General features: G+C 27.0%; 4 protein-coding genes across 5 annotated transcripts; 3 read left to right on the top strand and 1 right to left on the bottom strand.

Moving 5' to 3' along the window:
- Positions 1-125: 125 nt before the first annotated feature.
- Positions 126-4,251, bottom strand: LOC141524929 (tetratricopeptide repeat protein 39B). Its single transcript, XM_074239111.1, has 11 exons — positions 4,043-4,251; positions 3,265-3,413; positions 3,150-3,184; positions 2,846-3,059; positions 2,596-2,728; positions 2,189-2,321; positions 1,875-1,974; positions 1,701-1,766; positions 867-1,612; positions 468-704; positions 126-381 (listed from the first exon to the last, which is right to left on the bottom strand). The coding sequence occupies exons 2-11, from the start codon at positions 3,307-3,309 to the stop codon at positions 138-140; spliced, it is 1,953 nt and encodes a 650-aa protein (XP_074095212.1). The 5' UTR covers positions 3,310-3,413; positions 4,043-4,251; the 3' UTR covers positions 126-137.
- Positions 4,252-4,658: 407 nt separating this feature from the next.
- On the top strand, positions 4,659-7,699 carry LOC141524930 (inactive peptidyl-prolyl cis-trans isomerase FKBP6-like). Of its 2 annotated transcripts, XM_074239113.1 has the most exons (6): positions 4,659-4,914; positions 5,048-5,339; positions 5,653-5,806; positions 5,891-7,201; positions 7,287-7,415; positions 7,517-7,699. In XM_074239113.1, exons 1-4 carry the CDS (start codon positions 4,874-4,876, stop codon positions 6,709-6,711), a joined length of 1,308 nt encoding a protein of 435 aa, XP_074095214.1. In that variant the 5' UTR covers positions 4,659-4,873; the 3' UTR covers positions 6,712-7,201; positions 7,287-7,415; positions 7,517-7,699. The 2 variants fall into 2 exon arrangements, with proteins under 2 accessions (XP_074095214.1, XP_074095213.1); XM_074239112.1 differs by having other exon boundaries at positions 4,669-4,914; positions 5,653-7,201.
- Positions 7,700-8,069: 370 nt separating this feature from the next.
- Dpa (disc proliferation abnormal) lies at positions 8,070-11,777 on the top strand. The gene is made up of 8 exons (XM_074239123.1): positions 8,070-8,422; positions 8,562-8,863; positions 8,938-9,833; positions 9,938-10,260; positions 10,340-10,617; positions 10,699-11,099; positions 11,179-11,389; positions 11,483-11,777. Exons 1-8 carry the CDS (start codon positions 8,206-8,208, stop codon positions 11,591-11,593), a joined length of 2,739 nt encoding a protein of 912 aa, XP_074095224.1. The 5' UTR covers positions 8,070-8,205; the 3' UTR covers positions 11,594-11,777.
- A 110-nt stretch (positions 11,778-11,887) lies between these two features.
- On the top strand, positions 11,888-16,481 carry LOC141524937 (translation initiation factor eIF2 assembly protein). Its single transcript, XM_074239126.1, has 7 exons — positions 11,888-12,267; positions 12,349-12,450; positions 12,589-12,811; positions 12,947-13,069; positions 13,142-13,401; positions 13,471-13,620; positions 13,954-16,481. The coding sequence occupies exons 1-6, from the start codon at positions 12,055-12,057 to the stop codon at positions 13,495-13,497; spliced, it is 948 nt and encodes a 315-aa protein (XP_074095227.1). The 5' UTR covers positions 11,888-12,054; the 3' UTR covers positions 13,498-13,620; positions 13,954-16,481.
- Positions 16,482-16,526: the final 45 nt, after the last annotated feature.

The following is a 16,526-nucleotide window of genomic DNA, read 5'->3' as shown; positions in this document are numbered from 1 at the left end:
CTAATAAAATAATATCTTTGTAAATTAATAAATAATTTAATAACTTATAAAAAGATCTTTGAACACGCAATTGCTGTGTAATGAAATTAATGTAAAGTAAAAAAAAAAATAAATAAATAAATAAATTAGTTTAGACTTCAACTATTTAATTCGGTAATTTTGGTGAATTTTGTTACTAAAACTCCTGAGTCATCATTTAATGCCGTAGCAATTTTAGTGTTAGAGTTAGCTGATGATGAGCACGAAGATTTTAAACTGCCGGATCTGACGGTAGCAGATGTAGGCGTTATTGAATTATTGGTTTGATTGTTGAGATCCATCAATTCAGCATGAATTCTAAAATGCAATCTTGACTCTAATGAATATCCTGTATAATTTTTTCTGAAAATAAAAAAAATGTTTTAGCTAAAATTAGATAAACAGATTCACAAAATAAAAAAAAAAAAAATAAATAAATAAATAAATACTTTGCGTCTTCTAAAAGATTGACAGCTCCTTGATTATCATTTCTATCACGCGCGAGTACCGCTAGTTCGATCATAGCGTAAGGAACTAGGTAACAATCCTCCTTAATTTCTTTTTCCATTTCAATAACACGTTTCAGGCAATCTTCTGCTTGTAGAGGAAGTTTCATTTGACGTAAACATGTTCCTTTTATTAACAATAATAATCCTAAATTATCGGCCGTATATTTTTGTTTTTGTCTGTAAATTGTTACATAAATAAAATTATATGTATTCATTCTCTATTAAATTCACTTTAAAATAAGTACAATCCATATTTATGAACACTCAAAGTATTAATAAAAATAAGTATGTCATTGGACTTATTTAAAAGAGCATTAAATATATAAAGAAATTTCTTACGTTTGGTTTAAAGTTTTCTCTTCAGCTTCAATTATTTTATAAACATTAACTATTAGGTCCGAACGCTTTCCAATAATGCGGAATAAATTCCACACAAACATCAACTCAAAAATAGGAAGAACCAGAGTTTTATTTTGTGAAAAATACCTTTCGGATTTTTTAACGACAAACTTCTCCATAGGCAATGATTTACCAGCTATTCTCTGTTTGTATGTAGGTACTTGGGTCATCAAACTACTAATTTTTTCTAGGTCGGCAGCGGAAGAAGCTTTTTGAGGCTGATCCTTTTCAATTTGCTGCTGTTTCATTATCATTAGCACTGCTTGCTGGTACAAATAAATAGTACGGGACCAGTTGGACTGCTCAGCCAGCGAACGGGCGTAAAATAGTGCCGAGTCCCAGTCTTGTTGGCAGCAATGTGCCCACATGAGCTCCCAGAAACATAAATGGTGAAATTGTGGCCAAACATTTTGACTTTTCCATGATTTTTCGTACCACTGGATCGAATTTTCAATATTGGCTTTCATAAATTCGAGACGACCTTTGAAGAACAAGAACCAGACACCTTCTGGATAATAGTGCAATTCATTTTTTAATGCCTTATCACACCAGTTGAGATCACCATCGCGGTGACTTAGTACAAATGACGTTATTAGATGGTACGATAGTAGTGTCATTGCACAAAGTACTTGACGTAATCCTCTGCGATCTTCATATCCTTTTTCTAATTCCTTTAATCCGTTGATCTGTCAAATATTTTAGGTCAATGTAATTATTTAAATGACATTTAATAAGTTTATAATTATAAATGTTATTATCAGTAATTAATTTTACCTTGTCACCAGAAAATCCAATAAATTCTAATAGTTTAATAATACGCCCTGGTAAAAGTGATATCATCTAAAATAAATTATTTTATTACTTACATAAAAATTGTTTAATTAAAAATTAAATTAAGATTATAGACATAAAATTAAATAGTTAATTAATTAATTATTATAAACGTACCAAATTAAAAGTACCAATTCCCATACGTACACCACTTTCAAAGTGTACCCGTTCAATATCATTTTTCCATTTTCGTGATGTAAGAATTGTCAAACATTCTCTGATTGTTATTATTTTTATTATTAAAAATAAGTACGGACAAATGGAAAAAAAAAAAAAAAAAAAGTTATTAATTATTGTTATGCAATACAGAAATAGTTGAGAAGAAGTTATAATATACATCGCATAAATTGTAAATTTTTATGAATATAAGTTACGACAATTATTGTAAATTATAATTTATAATTGATGAATAAAATTATAAATAACATTACTTGTAAATAAGGTAGCATGTACGTATTTTTAATCCAGCTTTGACAAAACTCACAAGAGTTTCATCTTCGACAAATGTAAGCATCGCCTTCAATAATAATGACTCAGCATAGCATAGTTCAGCATGTATCTCCTCTGTAATACGCTTATTATTTTAGTTATTAAATTCCTCATTGTTATGCAATAAAAAATTTAATTGTAGATATTTATGTCAGAGTGTATGTCCATTTGTTATAAATTTAAATGACTGCTTTATCAACCATCAATTTTTTCTAGATTAAACTTTAATCATTAAGATAATTATTGTGGTAACAAAAAAATTATAGTCGCATTAAATTATTTGTAAACATACACACTGAAAAAAATTAAATCATAAATTAATAAATAAAAATATTATAAAATACTAAACCGATTGTGTATAAATTGTAGTTGGTTTTTTTCACCATTTTTCCGATATTCTGGGTAAGTGTTACGTGACGTCGGTGCTTTGAGCAAACATTCATACAAATTTTCAAAGTATCCACAGCCTTTTCTATATGTTTCTAGAAAAATATATTATATAGAACCATCAACGATTATTTTTTTGAAATAAAAAATGAAATTATATAAATAAAAGATTTAAATAATTTTGAAATGAAGAGTTAATGAATGAAGAGTACCTGTTCGAAAGTTAGAAAAGCTTCAAGACATGCAAATACACTATTTCCCAGGGAGTGATACATACTCTTGTGCGCCCAAGGTTCAAGTATTTTTTTAGCACTTGCAAAATCATTATTAAAAAAAAAACAAGTTGCACGCTTGGCATCTTCGATCGCTGTTTCTAAGTCCATCGTCACGGTGCTAGTAGCTTCTGATGACGGCAAAGCGTGCGGGCTAAAAAAAAAAAAATTATAAAATAGTACAGATGTACAATAATATGAATAATAATAATTAATGAGATATTTAAGAAAAATAATAAAGCACCTTGGAATCGCTTCATCATCTTCAGCATCAAGAAACTGTGAAATTCATTTAAATAAAAGAAAAGACCATTAATTATTTATGATTTAGAAAAAAATTTCTAAATTATATTACTGACCTCATCTTCTCCATCCACATCCACTTCTACATCTATATCAGACATTGTTTTATTATTGTTGTGATTCTATTGCGTGTTATACTATGGACAAAAAAACCGAGTGCACTGATGTATATAAAGACGATGGCCGTGAAAACAACTGTACTTAACTGTAAAAACAGAATAGCATAAAAATTAACACCATAATTACATTATCTCTCGGTATTTGTGTATTTATCACTTTATGTGTGTTTTCAATGTATTTGTATTTGTTTTTTTTTTTTTTTTTTTTTTTTTTTTTTTTTTTTTATCGATGCTCGTTATCATTACACGAACTTATTATTATCAGCATTAAAGATAAAAAAAGAAAAAAAACCGCTCTATTTTTTTGCCTGAAAATAGTAAATATATGTCACCTTACTTGCTGTCATCATTAATAAATTATTTATTTTAAGAAAAAAAATTTTTTAATATTAATAATTTGTTGATTTAAAATTGGACATTTTTTTTTTTTTTTTAATGACAAAAATTGATAAATTAAAAGAAGAAATTTTTTTCTGAAATGATAAAATTTTGATGATCAAAAAAAGTATTGATTAGTAATTAATGATATGAAATAAAATGACAACAAAAATACGGAGATGTATATAATGGCTGATAAGCCGATAAATGATAAATTACGTTTATCAGAGAAAATGATAATTGTAAAAAAAATACATACTGTTTTAATATTGTAAAGGTCATGTATTGTAAAAATATAAATTTAATAAGAAAGGTATAAGTTAATTGTCTTACAAACCTTAATCAAATAAACTCATCAACAGCAGCTGTTCATAACTATAACTATAACTATATTAACATAAGCAACACTTTGTACTATTGTGTCTATTGTACTGTGAGGACTGGCGCTTCCGAGGCAAGGCGCTCTCAGTACTTTGATCACGTGATTAGAAAACAGCGGCGCTAATTTTACATATTGATACTGACATTCTAATACGTATAGTATCCCATAAAATTTGGAAGGTAAATTTTTTTTTGAAATTGTCAAAAGTTGTCAGCTGTTTTCTGCTGTCTTACATCCTGAAAATAATGTTTTTATGTTATTCAATCTATTTATTATAAAATTATTGTATGTCGTTTATGGAGATCGTAATAACCATCTCATTAATGATAAATATAATTAATAAATAATTATTTAATTTAAAATAGTAAATAATTTTGGTATTTCTTCAGTGATTACCCCTTTTTGATATGGAATGCGCCTAATTAATTCCTCTTCCTTATTATCATCAATAAAATTTGGAATGTAGGATGCAGAAAGTAGTATCTGTTCCTGTAACCTTAAATTCCTAAAAACAAAATTGAAAAAATTAAATTAAATTAATGTCTCGCACAGTAATTTTTCAACTTGTCCAAATGAAGTGCAAATTATTCCTGAAGCCATCTTGTAGCAAGTATTTGAATTATTTTTTTTATCATCAACACAGCAACACTGCGTCATATGCACCGTGGATCATACTTGAAACAACTAAAAACAAAGCTAACATTCGAAAATTTTCCGTGGCTTTGTTTCTCAGTAAGCTTTTGTAGACACACTATTAACATTTGACCATTAATTCAATCAACTATCATGGCTAACGGCGTGGATCCAGTTTTTGGTGTCAATCTCAGGTGTGTTATAATATTTTTAATTTATCTTGTAATTTTTTTTTCTTTGTTCAGTATATTAGCAATCTGCTAGCTCACAAAATATACTGATGTGATCGCTGATCGTGGTGTACTAAAATATTATTTTTTATTGCAGAGATCTAATGTCAGATAATGGTGTCGTATTTAATTATGGTAATGAGATTGATGAAAATGACGATGATCGTTTTAAATTTGATCCACATGCCAATTTTACTGATGATGAATTACTCAAATTTATTAATCTTGAGATATCAGACGACGAGCAGGATGAGGATGATGATGATGATGATGATGCTGGTGACGACCGCGATAACGATGATAGCAAAAAATGTAAAGCCACTTTATTACCAGGTCTCAATTTTGATAAAATAAAAGAAAAAATTAGTAATTTATGTGATGATGGAAAGGTAAAATTTACGTTTTATATTTCAATTATTGATTTTACTATAGATTTCTTTTATTTATTTATTATTTATTTCAATATAAAGAAATCCGATACACATCTTTATAGCGTGAATACCTAGAAACGTATGAAAAAATATATCCTCAAATTACGAGATATTGTTTACAATAAATTTATCTTAATTAAGTCGTTAATCGTACAATGAAAAAATTATTCCCAACTGCCTAAATTACGAATTAGAGTGTAGACAAAATTAAATTTATGAATTTTTATTAATAAATTACAGAAATAAACAAAAATATATTTTTGTGTTACAGATAAAAAAATTAATCCTTCAACGAGGTGTTGGAAATATAATACCTGAAAATTCTCTAGTTACAGTAAAATATTCAGGGTATCTTGAAGGTCAAGACAGTCCATTTGATTCAACCTACCATCGTAATAGTGTCAGTTACTTTCGTTTAAGTGATGGTGAATTGATTTTGGGTTTAGATTTATCAATCCAGAGTATGCGAAAACACGAAGTTTCATTATTTTTAATTAATCCGGATTTAGCTTACGGAGAAATAGGATGTTGGCCAACCATACCAGGCAATTCTGAAGTGATGTTTATCGTTCAACTGATAGACTATAATGACAATAGTGAAATTGATGACTTTAACTTACTTGATCCTGGAAATCGTAAAGTATTTCTTAAAATTGAAAAATCAATCAAACAATTATTAATTACCGGCGCGAATAATTACCAACGTGGACAAGTAAAATTCGCTATAAATGACTATAAACGTGCAATTGATCGCTTAGAGAACTCTCATTTAGATAACGATGAAGAAGAAAAGCGTTATAATTGTTTATTATCACGTGCTTACCAAAATTTAGCAGTTTGTTACAATAAAGAAAACAAGCTACGTAAAGCATGCATTGCTTGCAATAATGTTACTAATAAAACAGCTAAAACTTATTTTCACTTCGGACGTGCGTTAATAAAAATGGGTGAGTTTCAGGAAGCGATAGCCAAATTGAACCTAGGATTAAAAATTGATCCACACAATAAAGAAATGACAAAAGAACTTGATTTAGCTGACAAGTTGCAACGTTGGAATTTAATAATACAACAAAATATACAGTCATCTTGTTCAAATATGGCTAAATTATCTTCAGATGCTAAAAATAAAGAATACAGAAAAATAGCGTCTGAACTTTGCGATAATTTTATCAATAATAATAATATTATGAGAGGGCCATTTCCTAATGAGATTGATCCAATGCTCAGAGACATTATTAGGAAAATTGCATTGTTAAAGGGTATTAAAGTAACTTCTATTGAAAAAGATGGTGAAATTAATTTTTATCTTGAAAAATCTAACTATCAATAATTAAAACAATAAGTATAATTTTTTTTTTTTTTTTTTTAATTAAATTTTTTCAATAAAATATTCATGTTTAAAATTTTTTTTTATTAAAAATAATGCAGTACAAAATTAAAAGAACTTATATTAATACTATTAAAATATAAATAAAACTAATATTGCAATAATATTCAGAAAAGTATTTCCTATTAAATTCCTGAACATCTTAAATTGCTGTTTTATTGAAGGAACAAATGTAGTTACTATTTTATCAAAACAACTAAACAAAAAAAAAAAAAAAAAAATAATAATTGATAACTGGAACATGTTACGCAATTAAATATAGATACAAATCAGTTTTTTTTAAGAATTATTGATGAATCGATAATAAATAAAACCACAAAATATTAGAAAAAAAAAAAAAAAATGATAACGCTAATCAATTGTGATAAAAATAGTTATATATTACATTGCAAAATTTGAAGATTCATTTTATTAGTCGCAGATTCATATTAAAGTAAATATATAAATAATTATTATTTGAAGCTACTTTGATCAAATGTTATTATCTATTTTTATAATAAAATAATTTTATATTACAGTTTTTGAAGTATTTTTAAAATCTTCCAATTATGATGAAAAAAATTGTTTATTGTTTGATGATTGTTGCGTTACTTTCAATAACAATGGTATTGTCAGGATATAGAAAATGTTCAGTAATCGGAGAATTTGTGAGTAGTTTAATTCTTCAATGTTTCCATAATCAAAAATTCATCTATTATAATAATCTATATATTTATAATTTCATACGACCTTTTTTTTTTTTTTTAAGTGTTCTGTTGCTGAGGATTGCTGCAAACCATTCCACTGCCTTGGTTATATGAAAAGATGTGTCACATAAAATAAAAAAAAATCCATCCATTGGTCTTGTTTGAAAATTCAACTTTATTTTTTATAACTAAACAATAAAATGGATAAACATTTGTTTTAATATCAATAAAAAAATCAAATAAAATTTTTTTGTACACAATACCTTATTCTCCTTCTATTCTTCATCCACTAACAGTAGCTATACCAATTAAACAATTAATAATTTAATTTTTAATTATTATTATATATTTTCTATTTTTAGCAGCACTTTTCAGAAAAATAGATTTACAATTATTATTAATGATTTATTTATCTACTCGTATTACTTCTTTAAAATATATAACTGAAGATATTTTATATTTATCATAAAAAATTACAAGTAAGTGTAATCTATTGTCAATAAAGAATACTAAAAGACAGAAATACTCAATTTAGGTATACACACAATCAACGACGTTATTGACAGCTAAACCGCCTTAAGCTTTTAAGGTTAGAGCGCATTAAGTTACGCGGGAAAAACTATCCGCAAAGACGCACTAAGTGTTAGGCATTGTTATTGTACACATTTGCTACGTGAACCTGTAAACTATATAATTATTTATAAATTTGTAGGATTTATTTGTTGTAATAATATATTAATAACAAGTTAAAATGCCGAGCCCTATGAAACCACCAGCAACACCGCGAAATCAAAATGATGAAAGTCCAAGTAGAGATACGTCAAGAGGTCAACCTCGAACTCCAACTGCTTCGACTTCTAATCTTAGTACACCAAGTAAAACTCCAGGTAAAACTCCAAGTAAAACTCCAAGTAAAACTCCAAGTAAAACTCCAAGTAAAACTCTAAGAAAAACTCCCAGTAAACAAGGTTAGTTTGTTTTTACAATTTTTATTTATTTATTTATTTATTAATTAATAATCTAAGTTTTATTACTAATTATTAGTAATCCGATTATTTTTTGGTAAAAAAAATTTATTTTTTAAATAAAGTAAAAATAATTTATCAGGTTTATCAATGGTCTCAACTCCTCAAAGATACCCCTTTACCCAAAGAACACAAGAAACGATTGCAGCATCATCAGAAGGACCATCTTCACACCCTGCAACATCTCCACACCGAATTTTACAAACAAGTCCCATTGCTGGAGGGATCAGCGAAATAGATCTGTCTTCTCCTCTCAACTATGGAACACCTAGTTCTCTTAGTTCTGTTCGAACTCCCCGAAGTGGAATAAGGGGTACTCCAATCAGACAGAGACCAGACATTCGAACTGAGAAAAGATTGCGTCAAGTAAATTTGGCTGAACCTGTGAGTTTTTATTTATAATTTATTTTTAATTAATAATTTTATTTACTGATCATGCTGATTATTTTTAAAATAAGATTTTGGAAGAAGAAAATGCTCAAAAAACTTCAGAGAGCGAACCAGCTGGGCCTCAGCTAGTTATTTGGGGGACAAATGTCGTCGTTAATCGTTGTAAACAGCAGTTCAAGCATTTTATTCAACGCTTTATTGATCCTGAAGCTGAAAATGATGAATTACCTGATTCTTTAAATTTAATGGAACCTTTGTACTTGCAAAAACTGGTAGAAATTCACACATTGGAAGAGCCTTATTTAAATATCAATTGTTCTCACCTAGAAAACTTTGATCAACAATTATATCAGCAATTAGTTTGCTATCCTCAGGAAGTTATTCCTACAATGGATATGGCAGCTAATGAAATGTTTTTTGAAAAGTATCCTGCAGCTGTATTAGAACATCAGATTCAAGTGAGACCGTATAACGTTGAAAAAACAAAAAATATGAGACTTTTGAATCCAGAAGATATTGATCAATTGATAACTATAACTGGGATGGTTATCAGAACATCAAATGTCTTACCAGAGATGAGAGAGGCATTTTTCCGGTGTATCATTTGTTCTTTTTCAACTACAGTAGAAGTAGACAAAGGAAGAATTTCCGAGCCAACGGTTTGCAGTCATTGTAATAATAATTACTGTTTTACGTTGATTCATAATCGCAGCCACTTTTCTGATAAACAAATGATCAAACTCCAAGAGTCGCCTGATGATATGGCTGCTGGTCAAACACCTTATACCGTTGTATGCTTTGCTCACAATGATTTAGTTGATTTTGTATCTGCTGGTGATCGAGTAGCAGTTACCGGAATTTACAGAGCTATTCCGATTCAAGTTAATCCGAGAATTTCTAATGTTAAATCTGTGTATAAAACATACATTGATGTCGTTCATTTCAGAAAACAGGACTCCAAAAGGTAAATTCGATTTATTTTCAATTCAATAAAATTTTTTTAATCTATTTTACATAATATTATTAAATAAATAAATTTAATTAACTAACTAATGTTAATTCTAATAGGCTGTACGACCAAAAAGATGGAAAAAGTCATGTTTTCCCACCAGAAAGACTTCAAATACTTAAAAAACTTTCACAATTAGATGACGTTTATGAACGGCTAGCTCGATGTATTGCACCTAGTATTTACGAAAATGAAGACATCAAGAAAGGTATACTTCTTCAACTTTTTGGTGGTACAAAAAAGACTCATACTACATCTGGAAGAAGTCATTTTCGATCTGAAATTAATATTTTGTTGTGTGGAGATCCTGGTACCAGCAAATCTCAACTCTTACAGTTTGTTTTTAATTTAGTGCCACGTTCACAGTACAGTAGTGGAAAAGGTAATTTTTTTATTGCAAAAAATTATTTTTAAAAGTAGAATTTTTCAGAAAAATTTCATTGTTTATTTATCACTTTTAGGTTCAAGTGCTGTTGGTTTAACGGCTTACGTCACAAAAGATCCAGAAACACGTCAACTGGTTCTTCAAACTGGAGCGCTGGTTCTAGCAGACAATGGTATTTGCTGCATCGATGAGTTTGATAAAATGAATGACAGTACTCGTTCGGTATTACACGAAGTCATGGAACAGCAGACTTTGAGTATTGCTAAAGCTGGAATTATTTGTCAACTGAATGCTAGGACAAGTATTTTAGCAGCTGCTAATCCATGCGAGTCTCAATGGAATAAAAATAAAACGGTATGCACATTACTTGGCTTAATTATTATTAATAATAATTATTACATTTATATTATGATAACTTTTAATTTTTGATTATAGGTAGTCGAAAATGTGATGCTGCCCCACACTCTTATGTCGCGTTTCGATTTGATCTTTTTGATGTTGGACCCTCAAAGTGAACACTTCGATCGTAAATTAGCGAAACATTTAGTAGGTCTTTATCAGGAAGATGAACCAGAGCATGAAGACGAGCTGTTTGATTTAAGTGTTTTGAGAGATTACATAGCTTTTGCAAAAGAACATGTTAAACCAACGTTGAGTGAAGAGGCACAACAAAAACTTGTTCAAGCCTATGTTGATATGCGAAGAGTAGGGAGTGGTGCAGGTCAAATCACTGCATATCCAAGACAATTAGAATCACTCATTCGATTATCTGAAGCTCATGCTAAAGTACGGTTTAATCATGTCGTTGAAATTAAAGATGTTGAAGAAGCATGGAGGTAAGAAGTTTAATAAAATCGTAAGCCTTTGTACAATATACTGAACTTATTGTCGCTAACAATTAATTTTAAAATTTAGACTGCATCGTGAAGCCCTTAAACAATCAGCAGTTGATCCTCTCAGTGGAAAAATTGATGTTAGTATCTTAACAACTGGCGTTTCTGCTGCAGCTAGAAAACGCCGAACTGAAGTGGTTGACGTTCTTAAAAAATTGATTGCATCCAAAAAGAAAGTTCCTACGATAAATTACCAGAAATTATTCGCTGAATTGAAAGAATCTATACAAATTGTAAGAAATATTTTTTTTTTTTTTTTTTTTTTTTTCATAGTTCTTTTTCTACTCATGTGTTTATTTATTCTATTATTTTATTTTATTTTTTAGTTTGTCACTCGTGATATGTTTGAGGACTCCTTGAAAGATCTCCAAGATCATGGTTTCATAAACGTGATTGGAAGGAACACTATTCGTATTTGTGCTGATGCTACATCTTAATTTTTAATCTAATTTTATTTAAGATAATTCAACTAATCACCGAAGTCTTGAATTTTATTTTTCCAGGATTTTATAAACAATTAAAATTTTATAAGGTTTTTTTTTTTTTTTTTTTTTTTTAAATTAATTTTAAGTTGTTTGTAAATTACAATATGTGATCGAATAAACTTTTTTCCAACTTAAAGTTACCAGTCAATAGATTATTTGAAATGAGCGCGCATACAAACATTACTGCTGAACCGCTAGGTGTCGCTAGCGTATGTAATATAGCGTCAATGTTCTAAAATACTCATGTAAACAATAAGTATAAAAAGAGTTGTACACTTACTTATTTAATTTAAGTTCAAGTGATATTTGTTTTTATCTTTAGACAAAGGGCACAGTACAGGATACTCTTTGGATTTAGTTTTAGTAATATTCGGCCTATAGTATTCATATTTCGGAAAATAACATAAATAATTATGTTAAGTAACCCAGTAATTGAGTGTTCGATTTCAACATGGTATCCAGAATTTATAAAAAATTCATTAGAGACAGTTGTATTACAAATACCGGAGAATTTTTTAAATTATTTGGAGCACGATGCATTTATTTTGCCAGTGGAAGCTACTGACAATAAAATTCTAAATCTAAAATGGTCTGATGGATCATCTGGTCAAGATAACCTATCAGAAGTAAGTTTATTATTGAAATAAAAATTATTTTTATTTATTTTTGTGTTGCAATTGTTATTAATAATTTTATTTTCAATTTAGGATTCAGCTCAGCCAACCTTTCCAGAATTTAGTAAACAAATTCAAGATATCATTGACGATTTTGGAGCAGTTTTTGTAAAATCTAACTGGAGAACACCTTCAGTACGTATAAATTTATTTTTAGTAATTGTTACTCGAATTTTTTTTGTCAAAAATTTTAATTAACTGACAAAAAATAAATTAAGATAATTTTATTGGGCATTTAAGTAATATGCGTAATTATTCTTTGAACAATTATAGGATGCAATGTGGGTAGCAGTAACAAAATCATTAAAGTGTACGTCACTTGAGGAAGTATACTTACTCTTAAAAAGTTCCGATCGCATTTCACGTGATATATCTGCAGTAAAAGAATTAGCAAGTAATGATAAAGAAATTCCACCCTGCTTGGTATTAAAAAAGTGGCGTGATATTAATCCTTGCACAGAATTCCGCTGTTTTGTTGTCAACAGAGAATTAGTTGGTAAGAATATATCTTTTTATCTCTCTTTTATTTTTATTTTTGGTGACTGTGATAAGAGTATGAGAAAAATTACTCAGTGATATAGTAAACTTAAATAGTCTTGAAGTATTAAAAAAAAAAAAATTTCTTTTTCAGGGATTTGTCAAAGGGATGTTACTCAGTATCATCAATACATAGAGAATGAAAAATACAGTATACAAACAGACATTAAAAGTTTGTTTCGAGAGCGTATAAAGGATCGATTTCAACTCGATAATTGTATTTATAAATTGATATTTTAGTTGAGATAAAATTGAAACATTGAACTGATTAAACAACTATATTTTCCAGATACATTTGATGTGATTCGTTATAAAAAAGACAAAGTAAAAATAGTTGACTTTGGTTCTTTAGATGAGTCATCTGTAAAAGGAACTCTATTTACTCATCAAGAATTAATTAGTTCCATAGTAGATCCTCCAGAATTTCGTTTCATCGGCGAAGATATGGGAATTCAACCTAGTACTCCAAATTACTTCTGCATGCCCCAGGAACTCAATGAGTATTTTACCAGAGAAGGCTCTAACGATATGATTGAAATGATTCGCAGGGTATTTTTCATGCTAAATATCTTAATAAATTAATTCAGGAAGTTAATTAATAAACTCTATCGTTTGCAGGCTGTTGAAACTCAACAAATCGAATAAGCGGCTTAATGATAACGGCTTCTACAAATATTAATTATTCAATATAAGCTTTTAAAATTAAAAAAAAAAAAAAAAATGTTACTAATTAATTAAGAATAATCAACTTTAAATATTAAAGGAAGGGTGAGTAATATCATCATAGATATTAATATACATACTCGTACAATGTAAATACAGAACTTTAATTTATATTCTGTCAGACCATTGTTTGTTTTCTATTTGATGCATTACATAAACTGATTAAACTATCCTACATTTTTGTTTAAAGAATCATTAATATTATCATTATTTTAATATATAATATTGCAATATTTTTCGGTACGTCGTTTCTTATGAGCGACGCATCCTTTTATAGAAAATATGTCTCGTTTATGTACAATATGCAACCACCATAATACTTCCATTTGAAAAAATGATTTGTGATATATGTAATTTTTTTTTTCTTTTTGTTTTCAGACAATTATTCTTTCAACACACTGTACAATCATATTCTCAAGAGTATTTATCAATTAATTTTTTATTTAATTAATAAATGTCGATTATCATTTTCATTTTCTTTTTATTTATCTCTTAAATTAGCAAATGTAATTAATATAATTAAGCTGAAAATTAAATAATATTCATCTTTGTCTACTTTGTTGTTATTGAAGCCATCTAGATTTTTTATAATTTGTTAAATATTAATAAATTTAACTATCATTAATAAATCGTTCATTATGTACTTGCCATTTGTGCATTGTTCCAGTACTCATTCTCTCATATAATTTTTTTTTTTTTTTTTTTTTTTCATTTATTATCATTATTAATTATTGTTATTATCATTAGTTATATTTATTACTATTATTATTATTATTATTATTATTATTATTATTATTATTATTATTATTAATTTCCGTCATTAAATAGGCATACACAATTTTAATCAGCATTTTCAATTGAAAATTATCATTTAATACTCACAAAATAATTAAAAATGAAAAAAATTTTTTTTTTTTAACTATAATTACATACTTATATAATACACTAAAAATAAATTATTAAAGAACAGCATCATGAATTACGAGTTAATCGTAACTTTTAACAAAAGATGCTTTTTCTTCTTAACTTATTAATTAATATTTTATTTTTATTATTAATTAATATCTAAAAAATTTGTGCTAACTGATTCAATGCAATTAATTGGTACATTATTTTTCACTGATCAGTGATTTTAATTTATTTTCAAAAAAGTCCGTAACACGAATTTTTCACATCGCAACAACCCAATACAATATATCAATACTGTTAAGTGTTAAGTGACAAATGTAATAGCTCTTACAAATATACATTACAAAAAATTACTTAAGTTAGTATACATATATATTTATATGTATTTTATATAAATAATATAATCTTGTTATCGGCTTCTGTCAAGCAGCTCAAGTAGAGTTAACTTTGGAAAACTCGATTTATAATTTATAACTTAAAATTTAATTCATTCTTATTAGTTAAATTTTAATTATTAGTTGCTAACTTTTTTTTTTTTTTTTTTTTTTTTTTTTTTTACTTTTAAATGCATTTGGTACGACTAAAAGGATTACTCTTCAAGCCACACTGTCGTTAAATATTTTTTTTAACTAATTTGGTAAAGTATTTGTGCTATTACCAATTTTTAAAAAAATTTTAACTTTTAAAAATATCATTCTATTTAGTACAACAATTGCTTGATTAATTAACAGACATACTTTTTTTTAACTTTTAGTTTACAGGAAGATATTGAGATTAATGATAATTAATACACGTTGTAATTTATTTTTCAATTTAAATTAATTTTTATTTAATTTAATTAATTTATTTATTTATAATAAATAAATTAAAAAGAAGAAATAGTGTTAAAATTTTATTTTTTTAAATAATTAAAATCGTTAAAAAAAATCATTAATCTACTTTCAAAAATAAAAATAAAATATGTAATTGTTCAGAACTTTTTACAATGCCCAGGATAAAAAAAAATAAATACGTAGATGAATAATACCACGCAAAGAAGAAGAAGAAGAAGAAGATATCATGTTTGTACATATTTAAAAAAATTTATTTAAAGTAAGCAGCAGTGGGCTTAATTATTCATAATATCCTTTTAAATCTAAATATTAAAAATATTAATCCAAAATATAGAGTAAAATATTACCAAATGCAGAAGTGTAAAATTTAAAATTTGCACGAATAAAATTTTAGAAATCCACTAAAAATAAATAATAATATACTTAATTAAATATTAATGTATTTTAAAAGTAATGAGATCAAATGAAAATAAAAAACAATGAAAGTACATACATGTAATTCAGTATATTCGGCTTCAAAGTTAATTACAAAAACAAAATCATTTATCAATTATGAATTACTTATTTATTTAATTGTTATCGTTTTGTTAACAATCTAAAACAGAAAATTTAGTAAACACGAGAAACGTATTTACAGTTGCACGATTTTTTAAGCATTTTATTTATCATCTTATTATCGTAACTAAGTAACAAATTTTTAAAATTCATTCTTTCATTTTATGATTTTTAAAAAATCAAAAAATTACGAAATCCGATTTAAAATGATAATTTAAAAATTAATTATTAATTATACTTCAAAATTATTAATAATAATAGTAATATTAATAATAAGAACTATAATTTTTAGAATATATCCTTAATATTAATACCCACACAAACTTTATAAATGCAATAACATAATAATCATAATAAATTGCAGGCATTTACGCTTCACCATCGTTAATACATCAAGATAGTACCTGCCAGTATCGAAATAAGAGATGAAGCATTTTTGTACTAAAGTGCAGCGATATATGATTATTTTAGAGTTTTATCTTTTTAGTATATTAAATTTTAATTAATTAATTAACTAATTTAAATGATTTATAGAAACTACTCAATGTACAGTATGGATTTACATGTATGATGTGATTAATTAATACAAAAGTATTTTCCGAACGTCAATAAAAAAAAAAAAAATATATATATATATATATATATATATATATA

The sequence above is a fragment of the Cotesia typhae genome, unplaced genomic scaffold (assembly GCF_013202065.1).
Source record: "Cotesia typhae breed Kobodo isofemale line unplaced genomic scaffold, CoteBio_Ctyphae contig_23, whole genome shotgun sequence".
Lineage (NCBI taxonomy): Eukaryota > Metazoa > Arthropoda > Insecta > Hymenoptera > Braconidae > Cotesia > Cotesia typhae.
Note: the sequence above shows the minus strand (reverse complement) of the source record. Positions and strands in the feature narration are given on the sequence as shown.